General features: G+C 45.0%; 1 protein-coding gene across 2 annotated transcripts in view; it reads left to right on the plus strand.

The window, feature by feature from the left end:
• Positions 1–24,308, plus strand: part of ap3b1a (adaptor related protein complex 3 subunit beta 1a) — a 78,267-nt gene extending 53,959 nt beyond the window's left edge. For both annotated transcript variants that reach the window (XM_038971351.1, XM_038971350.1), the window contains exons 23-27: positions 6,038–6,266; positions 11,052–11,136; positions 11,750–11,847; positions 12,799–12,937; positions 23,592–24,308. In XM_038971351.1, coding sequence (XP_038827279.1) covers positions 6,038–6,266; positions 11,052–11,136; positions 11,750–11,847; positions 12,799–12,937; positions 23,592–23,745 — 705 coding nt within the window. In that variant the 3' untranslated portion in view covers positions 23,746–24,308. The remainder of the gene's footprint in view (positions 1–6,037; positions 6,267–11,051; positions 11,137–11,749; positions 11,848–12,798; positions 12,938–23,591) is intronic.
• Positions 24,309–24,958: the final 650 nt, after the last annotated feature.

A 24,958-nucleotide genomic window follows, 5' to 3' on the forward strand; every position in this document is an offset into this window, starting at 1 on the left:
AACTTTTGACTGGTACTGTATTTATAAATCATCTCCCTTTCCTCCTTCTTGGACATATTTATAAATAATATCCCTCTCCACTCATACAATTGCATTTCCTGTGTTTTACAGTCTTTCTGTTTTCCTCTCTCCATGTGCGCTGTTCATACAACGCTCAGTGCCAACCTCCATCCACCTCCCTCTCGAACTCCCTCTCTGTCTCTCTCTCCACTTCCCTCTCTGTCTCTCTCTCCACCTCCCTCTCTGTCAGTTGTTCTCTCCCTGGTGTCTCTGTAGTCTACAGTGTGTCTATGCATTATGGTTGACCTTTTCCCAGTTGAATGGCTCTTTTTCTCTTTGGTGTTAGATTTATGTGTTTGTTGGCCTTGTACCAGCACTACTTTAGCTGAGGAGCATGTGTGACCAATCAACCAATATGAGCTAATTCTATAGAGAGTAGATATGTCCCTATAACATCACTATAACGTCCCATAATGTTCCCATTACATTCATTGTCTTACCGACAAATAATAAGTTCTCTCTCGTACGTATACAATCTTTTCGTACTTTTTTTTTCAGTCTTCACTCATCCAGTGTGTTTGTATCAGTGTGCGCGTGCGTGTGTGTGTGTGTGTGATTGACAGGGTGTCTCAGGCAGAGTGGTGTGTTTACTGATCGGTTAAGGCCAGGCAGTAATAGACAATAGAAATGCAGATTTAACAGGGTGCTGTTTGCACATCAGCATCTGATTGAGAGTCAATCCTATGCATAAATACATGATGGCCATCAGGATTCATAGACTGGGGTAAATAACCTCACAACCCTCTCGCTACATATTTCAAAGATGTGCGAGCAGACACACACACACACACACACACACACACACACACACACACACACACACACACACACACACACACACACATAGTATCACCCACTCACTTCCTATCTGTCTCTCTCTCTCTCTCACTCTCTCTCTCACACACACACACACACACACACACACACACCAATATCCTTCACAGACACACACTTGCCCCGGTGTCATTTCTATTTCTCACCAATCAGCCCACAGAAGCGGTGAGTGTGTCTCAGCTGAGCGCTTCGGCCCTTTTAGAGAATTACTGCCTGGTTATCAAAGACATTTACATTAACCCTGGTCACTGTCTCTGACCCCTCCTCTCCTCGATCTCCCTCTCCCCCCTATTTTTCCCTTCCTCTCTCCCTCTCTTCTTTCCTACTTTCTCTCTCTTTTCATTCTCCCTCTCTCTAATAACATTTTGACATTAGAGGATCTCTCACAAATGCCTTTTAAACCATCCCACCCCTCCAAACACACACCCTCCTTCCGTTGTCTGTGTGTAGGGGGGGAATTGTCAAAGGCTGATAACGTTTCATTCATAATTAGCATTGGGCGAATGAGGCTGCGTTGGGGGGAAATTGAACTGTCAGCGGCGGGGCGCGGGCCGTTTGACCCCATCACGCCCAGAGGGGGCCATCATAATTTGTTCATTTGGTGCCCATCAGGCAGACCGCACCTCCCCGCGCCTCACCCCCCTGACCTCCCCCAGTGTGGGTGTGCTGGGTTCAGGTCTAATTATGAATCAGCAGTGGACTGGGAGAGGCAGGAATATAGCAGACCTGCCCTCCACACACCCCTACCTGCCACTCTCACACACACACACACACACACACACACACTGTCTGGGTATAAATAGGTTTAAATGCCCTGTAGGAAATATGCAATTGGTTGATTTGGATGGGATGTGTGTGTCTGAGAGAGTGTGTGTTTAGCAGAACATGATATGTGTGTGTGAATTTCACAATTTTCAAGAGAACATGTGGTCATCCCTACTGCCTATGTTCTGGCAGACTCACTAAACACAAATGCATCATTTGTAAATAATGTCTTGGGTGTTGGAGTGTGCCCCTGGCTATCCATTTTTAAAACAAGAAAATGGTGCTGTCTGCTTTCCTTAATAGAAGACATTTTAAATTATTTATATATATTAAGTACATTTTAGAAATTACAATTACTTTTGATACTTAAGTATTTCTAAAAACCAAATACTTTTAGACTTTTACTGAAGTAGTATTTTACTGGGTGACTTTCACTTTTACTTGAGTAACTTTCTATTAAGTTATCTATACTTTTACTTATGTATAACATTTGGGTACTTTTTCCACCACAGGTAGGGGGTTGTCTGTCTGTCTGAATCAAGCACCTGATGTAAAGACTTAAATTCAACTGATCCCACCTTGTCTTGGTGTACCATAACTGTCCATGTTTCTTTGAAAGTACCAAGATTAATCACTTTTTTTTTTTCAATCTAATTTTGTGATGAATGGTCCCAGGTGAGCTAACCTCTGTCTGTGTGCTTTGAGCTAACTAACTCCTGTTGGCTTAATATGGTTGTAGGTGACTGCAGTGACATCTTGCTGACTCCTTCTAGTCAAGGTCTTCTGATAGACTGACTCAATTAATTGTCATCTCCTGACTGACTGAGGGAACAATTAAAATCAAGTCTAACACACGTCTCTTACACCTCTCTCTCTCTCTCTCATACAATCTCACGACATAATGAAATCGTCTTTCTGAAGTAACAAGCAGCCAATGTCACAAAAACAGAAATGGATTTTCAATACATCCCCATACATCTCCTAACACACACTCGTTCTCTTAAATTGGACATGTTATGCGTTCACATGCTCGCCAGATGCCAAGTTACGGTTAGCCCCTTTTGAATATGTCAGCGAGATTTTCAGGTAATTTACCAGAGAGGATGCTGGGAGGGGGTGAGCGTGTCATCCCACGGCGTGGGTGTGTGTGTCCGGGCTCTGAAGGTGACTGGAGTGTGTGTCATCCATCACAGTAGCTTCCTTTAAGTTGAGACATAATAGAGCCTCTCAATCAACTTCCTCTCCCGTTGTCACCTTCCCCCAAGTCCAGGAGAACAGACAAAAAGAGATCCACCAAGGGGGTGTGTGACACGGGAGGCAAGGTTACATCCCTATTCTGCTGTTATTTACACTTTGGGTTTGGAGGATGCGTCCTGCATCACAGGCCAACAGTGACAGAAGACTGGGCGAGGGTGTGTGTGTGTGTGTTAGGTCATTACTGTCTGCTGTGTCAAATTGGTGATGATAAGCAGTTTGAAACCCTGTCCTATCCTCCCTCCATCCCTCCCTCCTCACGGGGGTGTTAAACAGGACCTTGAGTGCGGAGGGAGCAGGATGTGCTTGTCAGGAAGGTAAATCTGCTCTGTGAAGGCGTGGCAGACATTACGGCCAGCTTTATCGACAACGACTGCTCTGACACGAACAAAAGTGGCCCGATAAATTTCCCCCGTTGGCGTGACGGGCGAGTGTGAGGGCGCCGCACCGTGACAAATGTTTGTTTGACCCCCTTCCTGTCTGGGGGTACACGACACGTCTGGGCTGGCTATTACCAGGGGAGGATGGGGATAACCTGCTCTCCTCTACTATGTGTTATTGTAGGAGGAAAAACTGGACTTTTTGAATGTGATTAGCCAGCCTGTTTGTTTACTAACTTGTTTTGTCAGCACTTTGAGTTCCACCCTCTTGTATTTCAAACTGATTCTCCACACTCACACACCATGACAGTCCTGAGAATGTCTCACACACATCTCTTCTCCTATCAGTATAATCTGAAAGAGACTGGCGAATATGTCCACCCACCTCCATCTCCTGTCAACAACTTAGACACTCTTTCCCATGTCATATCACATCATCACAAGTCAGAAATTAGGAGTTATATTCATCCCTTGTTTGACTCTCACCGTTGCGCACGTGTTTACTTGGACCCTTTTTATCTTTGTTGACTGTGAGGTTTTTTGACACTGTTGTGAGATTTCTCACACCTCTTTTTATAATTTCCCTCTCTCTCGTCCCCCCCTCACTCCCTCGTTTCTCTCTCCACCCCTCACTCTGTCCATCTCTCAGCTTGTCAAGGTAAACACATAGCACCAACAGCAGCAGGTGTAACAGAAGGATTCAGGAGGTGTTAACTACTTGTTTTAGCATTCTCTCACTTTACTCTCAACACAGGGTTGATATCCATGTGTCTGTCTGAGAGAGGCAGGGAGGAGCCTACTTAGTAGCGTCCTTAGTATATGGGCAATATACAGTGCATTCTGAAAGTATTCAGACCCCTTCCCTTTTCCCACATTTTTTTACGCCAAAATGAGCAATCAGGGGAGACGGGCCTTGGTCAGGGAGGTGACGAAGAACCCGATGGGAAGCCACTCTTCAGTAAAAGGCACATGACAGCCCGCTTGGAGTTTGCCAAAAGGCACCTAAAGACTCTGACTATGAGAAACAAGATTCTTTGGTCTGATGAAATCTAGATTGAAGTCTTTGGCCTGAATGCAAAGCGTCACATCTGGAGGAAACCTGGCACCATCCCTATGGTGAAGTACAGAGATCCTTGATGAAAACCTGCTCCAGAGCGCTCAGGACCTCAGACTGGGGCGATGGTTCACCTTCCAACGTGACAACGACCCTAAGCACACAGCCAAGACAGCGCAGGAGTGGCTTTGGGACAAGTCTCCATGTGCTTGAGTGGCCCAGCTAGAGCCTGGACTACAAGCTAGAACCCGATCTCTGGAGAGACCCGAAAATAGTTGTGCAGTGACACTCCAGATCCAACCTGACAGAGCTTGAGAGGATGGGGGGAAAAAACAATTGAATCCATTTTAGAATAAGGTTGTAACGTAACAAAATACGGAAAAAGTCAAGGGGTCTGAATTCTTTCCGAATGCACTGGCTATGGCTATGATTGTCCTGATGTTGAGACAGACAGTTCTGTCACTGCATGGCTGGGCTGGGTGTCAACAAGGTAGCCTTTTACTGTTAATGAAGATTGAGCCACTAAACAGTGTAAAAAAAAAAAGACGATTTTATTCGCCTTTTCACACATGAATGAGACATGATGTGGGCATCCGATAACTCAAAATGATGAGAGTGTAACACCATTTAGGCCTAGTAGCTTCAATCTTCATTAAAAGTAGCATTTTGTAACAGTTGTTGATGGGGATATTGCAGTGGAGTGTAGTTTTGTGCCGATGCGAAGTGTTATGAAACCACCTAGCCAGCTTACGTATATTTGTTTTTTTGCATGCAGCCTAATTGTGATTGCTTGCGTCTGTCTGTCTGTGTGAAGTAGATGGCTTGTACCACTATACGTAGACTAGATTATCTTGAGTCGAGAGGACTCCATTGCCACTGTCAAATCAACAATTCAAAAGAGAGTCAGGCCGGTTAATCAGAATAAGAATGCACAGAAAATAGAATGAATGAAAGAACGAACAGAATACACAATGAACGAGGGACCATGTTAATGTTGCTAGGGGAAAATAAAGAACAAGAAAAACACTCCTCTTAACCCCAGAATTGATCAGTAAGTTTCTCCCTCTTCTCCTCCTGACAGGGTGTTTTGTCTTGCCTCTCTATGCTATGGTAATTACAGTTCCTGCTATTGAAAAGGTAAAAGCTCTGTTAATAGAAAGCTGAATGGCAGGCTAGGCCCAGAGCAGTCCTCTAGTGTTCCCATTCATTAAGCCAGAGCAGTCCTTCAGCCTGCCGTGGAGCCGCATCAGACTATCCCACCCACTCACTACTAACCTGCCTGATTGGGGACATACTATATAGGAGTAATAATAATACATTGGGTTTATATGGCGCTTTTCTAGGACATGGCTGAAATGGGCCTTTTTCCAGGAAGAATGGTTGATGGTTAATGAACAGAGCTAGGCATAAGTTGTCAACAAAACCTCAGTTATCCTGCAGTCGTAAGTGGAGTAGCCTATGGTAAGTAGATATTTAATGAAGAGAGCTGGACCTACGTTACCAAACAACATACCTACTTCTATGTGGGGTTATCTGGGTTTGGTTACCTGACAAAGACCATATTTGTCAAAATGTTATCAACCAACATTCTGTTCTTCAGACCTTTTCATATTCTCATTGGTCCACTCTGTGTGTGTGTGTGTCCCTGTTTACTCAGCTCTGTCCCCTCTCTCTCGCCTTTCCTGTCCAGGTGAGAGGTCCAGCGTTTGTCCCAGAGAAGAGCCATGACCTGCTGCACCGTATGACAGGTAAAGGTCTGTCAGCCCAGTACCAGTTCCCCAGACAGCCCTGTCTCTACCAGCCCACCATGGTCTCAGTCCAGATCAGCCTGACCAACACCACAGACCACCCTCTGGAAGAGATCCACATTGGAGACAGGAGCCCCACAGGACTCAACATACACTGCTTCAATACTATAGGTGAGTTACATAACATAATACACTGCTTCAAAACAAAGTTTATTTGTCATGTGCGCTGAATACAACAGGTGTAGACCTTACAGTGAAATATTTACATACAGGTTCAAACCAATAGTGCAAAAAAGGTATTAGGTGAACAATAGGTAGGTAAAGAAATAAAACAACAGTAAAAAGACAGACTATATACAGTAGCGAGGCTACATACAGACACCGGTTAGTCAGGCTGATTGAGGTAGTATGTACATACTATAGGGGAGTTAGATAACATAATACACTACCTGACCTTACCTAAGTATGTGGACACCCCTTCAAATGAGTAGATTTGGCTATTACAGCCACACCCATTGCTGACAGGTGTATAAAATCCAGCACACAGCCATCCAATCTCCATAGATAAACATTGTCAGTAGAATGGCCCATACTGAAAATCTGTGACTTTCAACATGGCCCCGTCATAGGATGCCACCTTTTCAGTTTGTCAAATTTCTTCCCTGCTATAGCTGCCCCGGGCAACTGTAAGTGCTGTTATTGTGAAGTGGAAACGTCTAGGAGCAACAACGGCTCAGTGTTGGTGGCCACACAAGCTTACAGAACGGAACCGCCGAGTGTTGAAGCGCGTAGTGCGTAAAAATCGTGTGCCAACTGTAAAGTTTGGTGGAGGAGGAATAATGGTCTGGGGCTGTTTTTCATGGTTCTGGCTAGGCCCCTTAGTTTCAGTGAAGGGTAATCTTAAATCTACAGCATACAATGACATTCTAGACGATTCTGTGCTTCCAACTTTGTGGCAGGCCCTTTCCGGTTTCAGCATGACAATGACCCGTGCACAAAGCGAGGTCCACACAGAAATGTCGAGATCGGTGTGGAAGAACTTGACTGGCCTGCACAGAGCCCTGACCTCAAATCCATCGAACACCTTTGGGATGAACTGGAACACCGACTGCGAGCCAGGACTAATATCAGTGCCCAACCTCACTAATGCTCTTGTGGCTGAATGGAAGCAAGTCCCCGCAACAATGTTCCAACATCTAGTGGAAAGCCTTCCCTGAAGAGTGAAGGCTGTCAGAGGAGCAAAGGGGTTCTAACTCCATATTATTGCTCATGATTTTGGGATGTTCGACGAGCACGTGTCCACATACTTTTGGCCATGTAGTGTATATGCACTAAACAAAAATATAAACGCAACGTGTAAAGTGTTGGTTTCATGAGCTGAAATAAAATTCCCCGAAATGTTCCATGCGCACAAAAATGTATTTCTCTAAAATTGTGTACAAATGTGTTTACATCCCTGTTAGTGAGCATTTCTCCTTTGCCAAGATAAGCCATCCACCTGACAGGTGTGGCATACCAAGAAGCTGATTAAGTTCACAAGTAAACATTTGCTTAACAAGTCACAGAATAAGTTGCATGGACTCACTCTGTGTGCAATAATAGTTTTTATCATTTTTTTTATGACTACCTCATCTCTGTACGCCAAACATACAATTATCTGTAAGGTCCTCAGTCGAGCGGGGAATTTTTAAACACAGATTCAACCACAAAGACCAGGGAGGTTTTCCAATGCCTCGCAAAGAAGGGCACCTATTGGTAGATGGGTAAAAATAATAAAAACAGACATTGAAAATCCCCTTTGAGCATGTGAAGTTATTAATTACGCTTTGGATGGTGTATCAATACACCCAGTCACTACAAAGATACAGGTGTCCTTCCTAACTCATTTGCCAGAGAGGAAGGAAACCGCTCAGGGATTTCACCATGAGGCCAATGGTGACTAAAACAGTTACAGCGTTTAATGCCTGTGATAGGAGACAACTGAGGATGGATCCACAACATTGTAGTTAATCCACAATACTAACCTAAATGACAGAGTGAAAAGACTGAAGCCTGGACAGAATAAAACTATTCTAAAACATGTATCCTGTTTGCAACAAGTCACTAAAGTAATACTGCAAATAATGTGGCAAAGCAATTCACTTTTAGTCCTGAATACAAAGTGTTATGTTTGGAGGAAATCCAATACGGCACATTACTTAGTACCATTCTCTAAATTTTTAAGCATAGTGATGGCTGCATCATGTTATGGGTATGTTTGATATCAATCGTTAAGGACTGGGGAGTTTTCAGGATAAAACATTTACGGAATGGAGCTAAGCACAGGCAAAATCTTAGAGGAAAACCTGCTTTCCACCAGGAACCTTTCAGCAGGACAACAACCTAAAAAACAATGCCAAAACTACATTTGAGTTGCTTACCAAGAAGACAGTGAATGATCCTGACTGGCCGGGTTACAGTTTTGACTTAAATCTATGACCTGAAAATGGTTGTCTAGCAATGATCAACAAACAATTTGACAGAGCTTGAAGAATCTTGAAAAGAATAATGAGAAAATGTTGCACAATCCAGGTGTGGGAAGCGCTTAGATTTACAGCTGTAAACACTGCCAACGGTGACTCTAACATGTATTGATTGACTCAGAGTTGAATATTTATCTAATCAACCTTTTTCTTTTTCATGATATTCTTTTACAAATGTTAGAATTTTTCTTCGACTTTGACATGACATTTTGTGTAGATCGTTGATTTAAAAAATGACTATTAAATCCATCTTAATCCCACTTTGTAACACAATAAAATGTGGAATAAGTCGAGGGTGTACACTGAGTGTACAAAACAATAAGAACATCAGCTCTTTCAATGAGACTGACCAGATGAAAGCTATGATTCCTTACTGATGTCACAAATCCACTTCAATCAGTGTCGATGTAACTCAATATTACAACGACGGTGTTTTTAATGTTTTGTACACTGTGTATTTAGGACGGGCTCATTGGAATGGCTGGAATGGAATATATGGAGCGGTATCAAACATATGAAAACCACATGTTTGACTCCTTCCATTAATTCCATTCCCGCCATTCCAATGAGCCCGTCCTCCTATAGCTCCTCCCACCAGAGCGAGAGAGCCAGAAACATCATCCAGGTTACGTATTACGCCAATGTCGAGGGAAAGGCCTTAACTACCCTGCATTACACTGCCATCCAGGACCTAATGATTTTAATGTAAAACGAATTCATTTGCACATACAGGTATGACCTCTCTTTCTTACAATTCTATATAAGGCCTCTTATGTTCCGTGACATTTTAAAATAGGTGCTCTGCTGGTCACTCCAGACCCTGTATTAGTAGGTCATTATACTATGGAGGACTATAAGCCTATATGATAGGAAACCATCAAGACCTTGTTTTCTATTATAATCTTCTATAGCTGAGATTGGGCGTATTAATCCACATAATCCCTGGGAGGCCATATTGATTAGAGAATATCTCCATTCATAACACACACACACCTCTGGGCCAACTCTCCCTGCAGACATCAAAGAAAAGCAAAAGAAGAGATGAAAAAAGAAAAGTGGTGTGCGCTCAAGCACGTTAAAAGCTTCAATTGGCTGTGGATTGATTGGGCATTGAAGGAACTCAGGCTGCCAAACACTGGGTAATTGGGATCGATTGAGTTTGGAGAGTGTGTGTGTGTGTGTCTGTGTGTGTGTGTGTGTGTGTGTGTGTGTCTGTGTGTGTGTGTGTGTGTGTGTGTGTGTGTGTGTGTGTGTGTGTGTGTGTGTGTGTGTGTGTGTGTGTGTGTGTGTGTGTGTGTGTGGAGTCGGTTTTCAAATTGAGCAGGAGAAAGTGAATGCGGAAGAAATACCTTACTCTATCACAATGTCTTAAAAATAAATGATACAGAGCACTGTTCCTACAGTAGCATGGCTCACAATGTGTTTCAACATATCTGCCGCTTCCACACCTGCATCTACATGTATTCATCTACTGTAGTAAAGTCCACCTTCCTCTCAAAGCTAAAATGTAGAGGGGGATGAGGAGGAGAAAAAGAGTGAGATGAGGGAAGAAGTTAAAGAGATGGGGCAAAAGGAAGAGAGAGAAAGAGGGGTGACATAAAGCACCTTTGAGGCAGGAGTGTTGATAAGAGGAGTGTTTGATGTCTCTGTTTTCAGTGTCTGGTGTCCAGGGTCCTCCTCTGTGTGAAACAGAGTTCCACGCTAAAACACCTCCACTCCACAGAGAAACACAGGGCTGCTCAGGAGAGCATAGAGGATGACTCTGTCGATCTGTCTCTTCTAGGCCTCTTTCTCCCTCATCCTCATCCTTCTCACTTTCTCTACCTCACAGATCTCTCTGCTCCATGTCTTTCTCCTTCTCTTCCTTCCTCATCTCTCTCATCCCTCTCTCTTGTCCTACTTTATACATAGCCATCTCCTCCCTCTCTGTCTCTCTCTCTTTTCCTCTCCTTCACTCTCCCTTCATACCGTGACGTTCTCTTTGACAATCCTGTTGTTTTGGAAATAGGCTATTCTTTTTTTGGTTTCGTTGTTGCGGAGGATGAGATTGAAAGATGGATTTCTCACACGCAGTGGCCTGGCTTTGTGAAGTAGAAAACACAAGTAGTGTCTGTCTGCATGCCTGTCTGTCTGTTCCACTCTAATGCCCTCCTCTCTCTCATTCTGCCCCCTCCCTTGTCACTCTCTTCCTCTCTTGTCTTCCCTCTTCCATCTCTCTCTTCTTCCTTTGACCACTCCCTCGCTATCTGTTCTGGTCACTCACTTCTTTCTTCCTCTCTTCCCTTTCTTCTTCTGCCATCTCCCTCCCCCTCGGGCCTTGTAACTCATTCCTCTCTTCCTTTCCTCCTCTTCTCTCACTTCTGCCCCCATCCTCCCTCTCTGCCCTTTTCACTCACTCCTCTCTTCCTCTCATTCTCCTCTTCTCTGTTCTCAGAGTCTCTGGAACCAGAGGCCTCAGTGACTGTTTTCATGGGCATCGACTTCAACGACTCAACACAAGCAGCCAACTTCCAGCTGTGGTAAGATACCCTGTCTTTATACACAGTGAGGTTGAAACAGCTATGGCTCTCTTCCTCTTCTCCCTCCTCTTCTTCTTCCTCCTCGTTCTATCCCTAACTTGCTTTTCTTCTAGCTGTAGAAGAAAACTCCCCTTTTCCGGTCTGTTATCTCCATCTCTTCTCTACCCCCCCTCTTCCTCCTCTCCTCTCTGACCTGACTCCCAGGTGAGGCATCACCCACCATTGATCCTGTTTCAGAGATAACAATTATCCCCCTCATTAATGAACTCTGCTCTGACTTCCCAGAGCAGAACAGAACAGCAGTCTATGCCACCACCTTTCTGCTCTGCTCCGTTCGCTGATCAATAGGCTGATCAGAATTTTTGGGGGGACAGAGCAAATCAATCCGTGCCAAAATGCCAATCACCCAGTTTGTTTTGTATGGCAATCAGAAAAGAGAAAATGTCACATACACACCCCTAATTTCAATTTTTTTGAGCATTACCGGTAGCTTGATTTTGTTATTAGGTATATTGCAAAACACTACAGTACTATTATACACACAGACAGAAACATAACACAGTAACATAGTTGTGGCCCTTCCACACTCACTGTTGTCCTGTTTGTCCATCAGTACGAAGGAGGACCATTTCAGTGTGTCCATCCAGCCTGCCATAGGGGAACTCTTCCTGCCCATCACCATGACCGAACTGGACTTCCGCAAGGAGCAAGGTGAGCTTTCATACCGCGTTAACTACAAAAAATATCATAATCATTATCTTACACAGTCAGACTAAACATTATCTACATTATCATCAACATGACCAATCACTCCGTATTTCATGGTGTTTAGGATAAGTCACTGTTAAAAAAAGTGCTACTGAGCCGTGTGCTGTAGTCAGACCAGTCAAAGCAGCAACAAAGGCAGTTTGTTGTTAATGGCTTCATAAGTGATGCCAATAATACAGGCCTGCTTTTTATGGAGGCTTTAATGCAGAAATGCGTCATAATAAAGATACATTTTCCATTCAACTTCAATGGTCCTCCAAGAGTGGCTGAAATATCTTGTAAACACACACACTCACATACACACACCGAGGAGAGCTGTTCAGAGAATGTGGTATGTAGGCCACCACTCTTCTCTAAGTGTCTACTAATGCCTTCCTCGTCTGGTTAATTCATTAATGAATCTTCATTCACTAGATTCGTATTCTGATCTCTACTCCTCACAGCAATCAGGGAGAAGAGGAGACAAAAGCTAGATTTAACCCACCCCTCTCTTTTTAAAGAAGATTCTTTAAACTGAGGAAACTTTCCTTCTCTTTATGCGGTCTTTAAACAGATTTGTTATTTTGACCTGAATGGAGTAGTGTGTGTCCCCACACACACACACACCACTCACTCTAACCTGCCTCCATCCCTCCCTCTGCCATTCACTCCAGTCCTCATTAAAAACTATTTCTGGCATGTTGGGTGCACTTTCTTTCTTCATCTTCCACACAGTCAAGCTCTCAAGCACTATGTTCATTTCCTGTCATCTGTCAGAATGAGGAGAGTGTGCTGGCTGTGTGTCACCGGGTATTGAGTGCAGTCAATGAATATTATTCTCCAGCGCACCTGCAAAGCAACCTCTAGATGTGATGTGAGTGCATCATTTCACTTAACTGTTTCTCACCCAATCAGGTAAACTGCTGGGCATGAACGAGAGCTCGGCAACCATCACCATGGCAGCAGAGAACATGACCAGCCAACCAATCAGCAGACCAGTGGCAACCGTGGCCAACCTGGGAGTGGTTCCATCCGGTCAAGACAACGTCCACAGGTGTGTGTGTTTTTGTTTTTTGTGTGACTATTTAAGGTTAGGGATTGGCATTTTGAATGGGAATGAATTGTTTGGTCCCCACAACGATAGTAAAACAAACGTGTGTGTGTGTGTGTGTGTTTGTTTTTTCGGCTCTGCTTTGCACGTATGTGTTTGACTATCTGTGTGTGTCCCTGCCTGAGACGGCTCTGCCAGGGGAATGCCTAGAGAACGGTGTGTGTGAAGTCTTGCTGTGTAATTGGTGTACACAGGGTGTGCTAATGAGCTTCCTTCTCCGTCACGCACACACACACACCTGACGGATAATTACCCCTCCATCTATCTCTCTCCTGCTCTCTCTCTCCGTTTCCTCACCTGTCTCTCTTTCACTTCCTCTTTGTCCCTCTTTCTGTCTCTCCTATCTTTCCATTTGTCTCCCACTTTGTCCCTCTTTTACTTTGTCTCTACCTCCCTCCCTGTCTATCCAACTGTCTGAAAATAAGGGATCTTAGGGGGAGAGAGGGAGGACAGGGGATAAACAGAAGGGGATAGAAAAACCAAGGGGGAGAAAGGGAGAGATGGAGAGAAGGAAAAAGAAAGAGGAGGAATGAGACACTAGCACAAGGTTACAGGGAGCTGGGAGGAGTGGAGGAGAGGAGAGTGAGTGGAAATCAATGTTAGCCGGTGGGAGAGGCCTGCCTCCAATAAGCCCATACTTCATTTAGAATAACCAATAGGACAAATGACTCTGGGCTATCAATCTCTCTCTGCTGCCTGGCTGGCTGGCTGACGGCTGGGGAGGAAGCTACACTCTCCTCACTGTCCTTTAATGACGACACGCTCTCCTCTGGTCTCGCAATGATGACATGGACCTGGTCCAAAGACGACCCCTGAGCTAGCAGCCTCCCCTTCTGCACATCTGAAGGAGTCAGATAGGTGTACTGGAAGTTAGGTTAGGTGGAGCCGTCCACGGTTTTCTTGAGATCTGAAAGTACCGAAGAGGTATCTCATAGGTCGGGTTATATTGATGCTGCACAACTACTAGTGCACACTCTTTCTCTCTCACACACACACACACACACACACACACACACACACACACACACACACAGACCAGTGTTGACACAAATGCACACAGGAAGGATCGATGTGAGGGGAGACACACACTGAGAGCTCATTGTGGAGGTCACACTGCATTAATGTTACTGTGATGGAGGTGAACTCCACTAGGACCCCCTCTCCTCCTCCCTAGGGACAGGCCTCTCCTGCCTGGGCACCAGCACACAAATGAGGCGCTCTCCCTGGAGGTCAGGGTTCAGCCTTGAAGTGATGATCTTACATGGTATCATGTTTATATTGTGTGGTGGTATTAGCCACAATATTATATTACATTTGATATTGTGGCTATTAGAATAATTTAAGGAAGAATGCTAGCTGCATATCAGGTTCTTTGGTTTGTGCGCATGTGCACATGGGTGTATAGTGCACCTCTTCTCCCTCTCAGCCATGCAGTCCTGTTCATCACCAGCAGGGTGCAGCACTGCTACTCTCTACAAGCTGCCCTTACTAACGGAGGAAAACCTAACCACCTCAATACAGCCCAATAGATTGATGGAAAGGAGGCTGGCAATAAATCAAGCAGAAAAGCAAATGTAGAAAAAGCTGTTCTTGTTTGTGTCTAAACAGGGGGAATAGAATAAATCTGCTCTATTTTTCACTCCGTTTGAAAGCAAATGTGATCGTATTTGTATGCATTGGTTGGTTAGAGACCTTCATTTTTAAAAGTGCACCGTGGGAATTTTAAGCTGTGTGTTTACTTTGCTTCAATATAACATATTTATATATCCAATTTTATTTCCATTTGGTGATGACTGAAATGGAGTTAAATGCAAATATACTTTTTGTCCTATTAGTCTTAAATTAATGAGGATGTTCAGTATTTTATCCCATAATTTTATTACTCGTAAAAATCATTATTTGATTATCACCTATAATACGAACAAATTGCAGCCCAAAGCGCTTTTAGGCTTAATAATATTTATTTGTTTTTTATTATTTTGTTTTTAGTGGGTTTGTGAGCTTTATTGTTGAATGTGCCACCAAATAATAACAATTATAACAGAAGTAGCAATGGTTATGAACATATCCAATGACACTGCTAACAATGTCTGTGTTTGAGTGTGAGTCTTCTCTCTTCCCAATCCCCAACTCTGCATTAGTTAACACATCTGTATACTGTCCTTGTGAAGTGTTCTTTATCCCTTCATCTCCCCCTGTTGTGTAGTGGTCAACACACACACACCTCTACCTCCCTCTCTCTAGTGGTCATCAGTGTTCATATGGGCTGCAGTGTGGTCACTCAGTGTCCGTATGGCGGTGTTCTGGGAAATGTACTGCTCTCTAATAGGGGTTAATAGCAGTACCCATCTGGCTGTAGCTGGTCTGATCTGACCACCCTGCTGAAGGACACTTGGTCTTGGACACTCATCTGACCACATGGCCAGTGAAGCCCAGTTAAGCTCAGCTCAGTGTGGGGTTGATGGGCGCATGCTGCTGCATTAATGGCTTTAACCAGCCAGGGCCTGTTAGTGTTGTCTACCAGGCAGCCGCTATATGTCGGACCAGTCAAAACACCATTCATGTTTACTTCAAATGTTTGCTTGAATGTTTTTCTGGAATTTTTGGTTGAATATTCATATAATGTAAAGTGCTGGAAAAGCTCTACATAAATCCAATCCAGTAACGTCTCTCGTGCAGCCAGTCGGTTGTGGTGGGTGGCAGACTGATCCTTGTTCTTCCTGACCCAGCCTGAGGTTGAATGTAAAGGTGAAGCCCACTTAGTGTTTGCATGGTGGGGTGTTGGAGGTGTACTGGAGGCAGATGGCATCAGGGAGAGGTTCTTTCCACTGAGGAGAATCACACATAATTGGAGAGTGATGCTTAGCAGCAGTCTGCCGATCGATGCCAATCCCTCCTCTCTAAGTCCGGGGGTTATCGTTTGCTTTTCTTTTCATACGCTGCAATTAATCCAGTGTTTAGCCCCTCTCACTCCTGCCTGGGGAGAGCATGGGCATACCAATGACCTGGTTAGGACCACTATCACCCCTACTGTGTGTGTGTGTGTGTGTGTGTGTGTGTGTGTGTGTGTGTGTGTGTGTGTGTGTGTGTGTGTGTGTGTGTGTGTGTGTGTGTGTGTGTGTGAATTTGGGCTCACATCTGGTTTGTAAATGGATGCTCCTCGGGGCTTCACTGTGCCCCGTTACGTTTTTTTATGAGGGGGTGTGTGTGTCACCTCAGTGTGTCTCCTCTAGTCCTCGGTGTGAAATCAGAACCAGGGAGAATCCTGCCCAGAGGCCTACAGCTCAGAACTATAGGATAAAATGTTTCACCATGCACCAACCAGACAGACCTGTACACAGAAGTAACACACACACAGAGACACTTAAAGCACACCAACCAGTGACAAATCAAACATACTGTTTTCTGGCCTGAAGAGAGAGCGAGAGATACCCCCCCCCCCCCCCCCCCATCCCTAAAATCCTTAAGCCACAGTGACCACACACCTCAGGCAGCTTACGTGGAAAGAGGTTATAGCACAGGACACAGTGGCTGGGTAGGGCTTTTAAAATGATCGTTAGCAGTTTTTTTAAACATATCTAAAGCTGTTTTTGGTAGCCGGAGCTTTTAGATTGGAGTCGTTAGATTGGTATATTTGAAAAATGACATATTTAGGCCTACACATTTGCTAAACGAGAAGAGAAAATGAAAGAGTGCAGGGGTAGAATGAAAGAGTGCAGGGGTAGAATGAAAGAGTGCAGGGGTAGAATGAAAGAGTGGAGGGGTAGAATGAAAGAGTGCAGGGGTAGAATGAAAGAGTGCAGGGGTAGAATGAAAGAGTGCAGGGGTAGAATGAAAGAGTGCAGGGGTAGAATGAAAGAGTGCAGGGGTAGAATGAAAGAGTGCAGGGGTAGAATGAAAGAGTGCAGGGGTAGAATGAAAGAGTGCAGGGGTAGAATGAAAGAGTGCAGGGGTAGAATGAAAGGGTGGAGGGGTAGAATGAAAGGGTGGAGGGGTAGAATGAAAGAGTGGAGGGGTAGAATGAAAGAGTGGAGGGGTAGAATGAAAGAGTGGAGGGGTAGAATGAAAGAGTGGAGGGGTAGAATGAAAGAGTGCAGGGGTAGAATGAAAGAGTGCAGGGGTAGAATGAAAGAGTGCAGGGGTAGAATGAAAGAGTGCAGGGGTAGAATGAAAGAGTGCAGGGGTAGAATGAAAGAGTGCAGGGGTAGAATGAAAGAGTGGAGGGGTAGAATGAAGGACAGAGGGATTAGTGGTGTTTTCAGTGGAGTGTGTCCTGTTGAAGTGGCTAATATTTTAATTAAGTCTGAGAGGACTGAGAGCTGCCTGATAAACTCCCTCTCCTCTGTTGATGGTAATTTAGCTGCTCCCCAGAGCCACAGCCAGACACACTGTTGTGTGTGTGTGTGTGTGTGTGTGTGTGTGTGTGTGTGTGTGTGTGTGTGTGTGTGTGTGTGTGTGTGTGTGTGTGTGTGTGTGTGTGTGTGTGTGTGTGTGTGTGTGTGTGTGTGCACATATGTGTGTCCTCCTCCCTATCCCATAGGGTGTGTCCTCCTCCCTATCCCATAGGGTGTGTCCTCCTCCCTATCCCATAGGGTGTGTCCTCCTCCCTATCCCATAGGGTGTGTCCTCCTCCCTATCCCATAGGGTGTGTCCTCCTCCCTATCCCATAGGGTGTGTCCTCCTCCCTATCCCATAGGGTGTTAGTTGGTGGGGGTGTTGTTTAGCTGTACCCAGAGACAGAGCCAGCCCAGTGGCCCCTGGTCCTGTCTACAGGCCTGTTCCTAACATGCTCTGAGCCTTCTCTATCTGCTGTGGGGGGCTCCTCTCCTCTTCACTGAGGTATTGCCAGGCCTGAGGGAGGGCTGCTTGTCAGTTCTAAGAGCGGGTCTTTGTGAGGTATTTGTCAGGCCTAACCAGGGGTCCACGGGGGGCCTTTGTCCCAGGGATGTAGTGCTAAACGGAGGCAGATGGCTGGGTGGTGTCAGCCTGTCAGCCACGTGGGGCACCAGAGGGGACAGGGAAGAGGGAGAAGGGGGCCCAGCACAGGCCTGTCACCCTAAAGAGGGGTTGGGTCACCCCGGGTCAGGCCCGCTGCCTGGCTCTTGTTAGCACCCTCAATGGGCACCATGTGTGCCCCATTTCAGTCCCCCTGTCTGTGGGGCTCGTATCCTAGGAAACCGGGCTGCTTAGAATTCTCCTGGGGGAGGGAGGGTCCCCCCACACACACTCTCTATTGCTCTCTCTGGGGAAAGGGGGTGAATGTTTGATTGACAAAAGGAGTGTGTCTCCTCCTTAATGGCTTTTTAGTCAGCTGGATAATAGACTGGCTATCTCTCTCTCTCTCTCCCTCTCTCTGACACCCCCTCACTAATGCTGGGTAATTACATGATTTGTAGTGTTTGGGAATTGTATTAATGGAGGATTTATGAGGGCCTGCTTGGTGTGTGTTAAAGCAAAGTTTCAGCCATTTCGAATGTTATATTGTTTTTGTGCATCTCTGAGTGATGTTCTATCGATTCCCTGGGTCATTTCAGTTTTCATGTGTATCTGAGTTATTGCCGTTCACGCAGGCAGAAATCTGGCCAGTATGACGTAGCACCGTGATAAAGTCACTTTCACTACACTGGAAGTTAATAGGAATACGACATTTAGATCGCAAAAACGTCTCATACATGTCAGATTTCAATACTGTCTGATGTCATAACTTGGAAGGATGTCTTCTCTCGAATGAGCCATTGATCATAATTTTGTGATATTCCTTCCTCGAGAAATGTCTAACTTAACGGATGGTCTAGCACATTTTTCCTGTTTGTCTGACACTTTAGTCCAGGGTGCATTGCATGGTGCAGTTGCCAGAGATATTATAGAAAGGAGATGGGAATCAGATGAAATAAGGAACGTATAACACCCCACCCAGCAGACTTTCGACCAATTGCATTCACGTTGTCATGCTGTGTCACGCGATTGCTAAGCTAATCGCCACGCAATCCCTTCTCAAAGTCAGTGTATATGTCGAGAAATGTGTCTATTTTCCTCTAAAGTACATAATGTCACGATTCCAAAGCTATACGATACTACAGATAGCATGTTAATTATCTCACATTGGGGCCTCCCGGGTGGCGCAGTGGTCTAGGGCACTGCATCGCAGTGCTAACTGCGCCACCAGAGTCTCTGGGTTCGCGCCCAGGCTCTGTCGCAGCCGGCCGCGACCGGGAGGTCCGTAGGGCGACGCACAATTGGCATAGCGTCGTCCGGGTTAGGGAGGGTTTGGCCGGTAGGGATATCCTTGTCTCATCGCGCTCCAGCGACTCCTGTGGCGGGCCGGGCGCAGTGCGCGCCAACCAAGGGGGCCAGGTACACGGTGTTTCCTCCGACACATTGGTGCGGCTGGCTTCCGGGTTGGAGGCGCGCTGTGTTAAGAAGCAGTACGGCTGGTTGGGTTGTGCTTCGGAGGACGCATGGCTTTCGACCTTCGTCTCTCCCGAGCCCGTACGGGAGTTGTAGCGATGAGACAAGGTAGTAATTACTAGCGATTGGATACCACGAAAATTGGGGAGAAAATGGGATAAAATTTTTAAAAAAAAATTTAAAAAATTATCTCACATTTCGGAAAAGATTTGTAAAGATTTGTAATGCAATATTAGCATGAATTTCATCAACAAGAATGTTGATGAAATTCATGCTAATATTGGGTTTTTGAGCTAGCACCCAATAGACTCACATTCACTCCTTGAAGGAGAGCGATCCTTGTACCAGAATTGCCCAGAATGCACCGCGCGGCCCATTGACGTAGCATGGGCAACTGCCTTGTTCAGGGGCAGAACGACCGATTTTTACCTTGTCAGCTCGGGGATTCGATCTAGCAACCTTTCAGTTACTGGTCCAAAGCTCTAACCACTAGGCTACCTGCCGTCCCAACATGGTGAGATTGTAGACTCCTAAATTGATAGCTGTAAAATTGCCTAAACAAATTGCACTAACTTAACTCCCTTTTTCAGGACAATGTCTTTCAAAGATAATTTGTAAAAATCCAAATAAATTCACAGATCTTCATTGTAAAGGGTTTAAACACTGTTTCCCATGCTTGTTCAATGAACCATAAACAATTAATGAACATGCACCTGTGGAACGGTCGTTAAGACACTAACAGCTTACAGACGGTAGGATATTAAGGTCACAGTTATGAAAACGTAGGACACTAAAGAGGCCTTTCTACTGACTCTGAAAAACACAAAAAGAAAGATGCCCAGGGTCCCTGCTCATCTGCGTGAACATGCCTTAGGCATGCTGCAAGGAGGCATGAGGACTGCAGATGTGGCCAGGGCAATAAATTGCAATGTCCGTACTGTGAGACGCCTAAGACAGCGCTAAAGGAGGGACAGCTGATCGTCCTCGCAATGGCAGACCATGTGTAGCAACACCTGCACAGGATCGGTACATCTGAACATCACACCTGCGGGACAGGTACAGGATGGCAACAACAACTGTCCGAGTTACACCAGGAATTCACAATCCCTCCATCAGTGCTCAGACTGTCCGCAATAGGCTGAGAGAGGCTGGACTGAGGGCTTGTAAGGCCTGTTGTAAGGCAGGTCCTCACCAGACATCACCGTCAACAATGTCACCTATGGGCACAAACCCACCTTAGCTGGACCAGACAAGGCTGGCAAAAAGTGTTCTTCACTGACGAGTCGTGGTTTTGTTTCAACAGGGGTGATGGTCAGATTCGTGTTTATCGTCGAAGGAATGAGCATTACACCGAGGCCTGTACTCTGGAGCGGGATCGATTTGGAGTTGGATGGTCCGTCATGGTTTTTGGCGGTGTGTCACAGCATCATCGGACTGAGCTTGTTGTCATTTCAGACAATCTCAACGCTGTGCGTTACAGGGAAGACATCCTCCTCCCTCATGTGGTACCCTTCCTGCAGGCTCATCATGACATGGCCCTCCAGCATGACAATGCCACCAGCCATACTGCTCGTTCTGTGCATGATTTCCTACAAGACAGGAATGTCAGTGTTCTGCCATGGCCAGCGAAGAGCCCTGATATCAATCCCATTGAGCACATCTGGGACCTGTTGGATTGGAGGGTGAGGGTTAGGGCCATTCCCCCCAGAAATGTTCGGGAACTTGCAGGTGCCTTGGTGGAAGAGTGGGGTAACATCTCACAGCAAGAACTGGCAAATCTGGTGCAGTCCATGAGGAGGAGATGCACTGCAGTACTTAATGCAGCTGGTGGCCACACCATATACTGACTGTTACTTTCGATTTTGACCCCCCCCCCCCCCCCCCTTTGTTCAGGGACACATTATTCCATTTGTTAGTCACATGTCTGTGGAACTTGTTCAGTTTATGTCTCAGTTGTTGAATCTTATGTTCATACAAATATTTACACATGTTAAGTTTGCTGAAAATAAATGCAGTTGACAGTGAGAGGACGTTTCTTTTTTTGTTGATTTTAGCTCCGTTACATGCTGATATTGTCTTTGGTATTATTGTGTGTAGCTACCCAGCCCATAGAAAGAGCATTGCATTGTGGATTTTGTAGTGGACTTGAGCAGCAACAGATTTCCACAACGCTTTTCCATGTTGCCACCACCCTTATTATAACGCCAAAATGCTACATTTGTTCACAAAAAAATATTGTTCACACATATTAATGTTATTTACACTGTAAATTAAAGGAATGAGTGGATTCTTCCTTTAAGAGTATAGGCAGCTGAAACACACATTGGTTGTTAATTTCATGAAGTTATAGGTCAGCTATGCAACCTTAACTTACATCCCTAAACTTAGTGCCACCCTAGACTGAAAGACTAAATGTGTATTATCATAATTCATGTTACCTTGTATCTAGTCATTCCTGTATTTAGTTGGTACTGTTACTATTTCTTGCCACTGTAGAAGACAGGGTATGTGAACCCTTTGGAATTACCTGGATTTCTGCATAAATTGGTCATCGAATTTGATCCGATCTTCATCTAAGTCACAACAATAGACAAACATAGTGTGCTTAAACTAATAACACACAAATTATTGTGTTTTTCTTGTCTACATTGAATACATAATTTACACATTCACAGTGTAGGTTGGAAAAAGTATGTGAACCCCTTGGCTAATGACTTCTCCAAAAGCTCATTGGAGTCAGCTAACCTGGAACCCAATCAATGAGACGAGATTGGAGATGTTGGTTGGGGCTCCCTTGCCCTATAAAAAACACTCACAAAAAAAGAGTTTGCTATTCACAAGAAGCATTGCCTGATGTGAACCATGCCTCGAACAAAAGAGATTTCAGAAGACCTAAGATTAAGAGTTGTTGACTTGCATAAAGATGGAAAGGGTTACAAAAGTATCTCTAAAAGCCTTGATGTTCATCAGTCCACGGTAAGACAAAATGTCTAAAAATGGAGAAAGTTCAGCTCTGTTGCTACTCTCCTTAGGAGTGGCCATCCTGCAAAGATGAATGCAAGAGCACAGCGCAGAATCCTCAGTGAGGTTAAGAAGAATCCTATAGTGTCAGCTAAAGACGGAATTCTCTGGAACATGCTAACATCTCTGTTGACAAGTCTACGATATGTAAAACACTAAACAAGAAGGGTGTTCATGGGAGGACACCACGGAAGAAGCCACTGCTGTCCAAAAAAAACATTGCTGCATGTCTGAAGTTTGAAAAAGTGCACCTGGATGTTGTTCAGGGCTACTGCCAAAATATTCTGTGGACAGATGAAACTACAGTTGAGTTGTTTGGAAGGAACACACAACACTGTGTGGAGAAAATAATGCACAGCACACCAACATCAAAACCTCATCCCAACAGTAAAGTATGGTGGAGGGAGCATCGTGGTTTGGGCCTGCTTTGCTGCCTCGGCCTGGACAGCTTGCTATCATCAACGGAAAAATTAATTCCCAAGTTTATCAAGACATTTTGCAGGAGAATGTTAGGCTACCTGTCCGCCAAAGCTCAACAGAAGTTGGGTGATGCAAAAGGACAACGACCCAAAACACAGAAGTAAATCAACAACAGAATGGCTTCAACAGAAGAAAATACGCCTTCTGGAGTGGCCCAGTCAGAGTCCTGACCTCAACCCGATGGAGATGCTGTGGCATGACCTCGAGAGCAGTTCACACCAGACATCCCAAGAATATTGCTGAAACAGTTTTGTAAAGAGGAATGGTCCAAAATTCCTCTTGACTGTTGTGCAGGTCTCATCCACAACTACAGAAAACGTTTGGTTGAGGTTATTGCTGCCAAAGGAGGGTGAACCAGTTATTAAATCCAAGGGTTCACATACTTTTTCCACCCCGCACTCTGAATGTTTACACTGTGTTCAATAAAGACATGAAAACGTATAATTGTTTGTGTGTTATTAGTTTAAGCAGACTATGTTTGTATATTGTTGTGACCTAGATGAAGATCAGATCAAATTTTATGACCAATTTATGCAGAAATCCAGGTATTTCCAAAGGGTTCACGTACTTTTTCTTGCCGCTGTATATCCAGTCAGTCCTGTAACCCTGTATCTGGTATCCAGTCAGTCCTGTAACCCACTATCCTGTTAGTGCTGTAACCCAGTCTTGTATCTCCTGTTCCCTGTAGGTTTGCTGGTAAGACGGCCAGTAGTGGAGCTGTGGTGCTGGTGACGGTGGAGCTGAGGGAGTCGTCTACAGCCCTGATCACCATCAACACAGAGAAGAGTGTCATGGGCTCCATGCTGCTCCGAGACCTTAAACTGGCCCTGGCCCAGGCCTAGAGTCTACAGCGCCCCCTAGCCCCAGTCCTCCAACACAGGGAGAAATGCACAGCTGCCATGGAGAGGTCTCATACACATGCATGCAAAAACACACATACACAACATTTATTTCTGTCTCCCAATCTCAATTATTCTTCCTCTCTTTCATTCTCTATCACGCAAATACACACTTACATGCAGGCAAAAAGATTGATATTGTTTCTCTCATGCTTACACATCCTCTCATACGGTACACACACTCATACACACACCTCATCATATTTTTTTACACTGTGACAATCTATTGTCAGCAATGAGCATCAATGTTTCTGCTGCATTTCATTTCAACAGGACTCTTGTTTCTCCCTAGACCAGAGACTCTGTGTCTCCCTAGACCAGAGACTCTGTGTCTCCCTAGACCAGAGACTCTGTGTCTCCCTAGACCAGAGACTCTGTGTCTCCCTAGACCAGAGACTCTGTGTCTCCCCAGACCAGGTAACCAAAAATGTGTTCATCAATCAATGAGGTCTGTATCACTTTTGGTGAAAAGAACTGAATATATTAAAACTGTAACGTGAACTATGGTTGTTGACGGTTGTTTTGAATGAGTCTCTCTTGATTGTGGTGCGTTGTGTGTTCAGTTAGTGTGTCGGGTTGTTTTCCAGTGTGTTTGTGGGTAGGGTTACTTCATAGTGTGTGTTGGGTTGTGGTGCAGTGTGACTGACTGGGTCTTGGGTTTCGGTGCGTTGGCTATGTGTGTATTGGGTTAGGATGCAATGTTGGGTTGGGTTAGGATGCGTTGTGTTGGGTTAGGGTGCCGTGTGATTTGTGTCTGGCTGTGTTTTGGGTTAGAGTATAGTGCGTTTGTGTGTTGGGTGCAGTGTGTGTGTTGTGTTGAGTTTGGGTGCGGTGTGTGTGTTGTGGTTTGTGTCTGGCTGTGTTTTCCAGCTCATAAGCGAGGTGTCTCTGAGGGCTGTAGAGAACACCTGTTAGATCATCCATCACCTCTCCCTACGCACTTATTCCCCCTGCCAGCTGTTCATCACACACACACACACACACACACACAGGCCATAGACAAACACTACAACAGTCCGCAAAATATTTTTTCACACCCACTTCTTCTGCCATTTTCCCCTCTGACACACACAGCGAGAGCTGCTGTAACTGGCAGTGTATAGAAACGGCTTTATCTGCCATTATGACACAAGCCGTTAAGGCCTACTGCAGCTGT

This window comes from Salvelinus namaycush, chromosome 31, assembly GCF_016432855.1.
Source record: "Salvelinus namaycush isolate Seneca chromosome 31, SaNama_1.0, whole genome shotgun sequence".
NCBI classification, from domain to species: domain Eukaryota; kingdom Metazoa; phylum Chordata; class Actinopteri; order Salmoniformes; family Salmonidae; genus Salvelinus; species Salvelinus namaycush.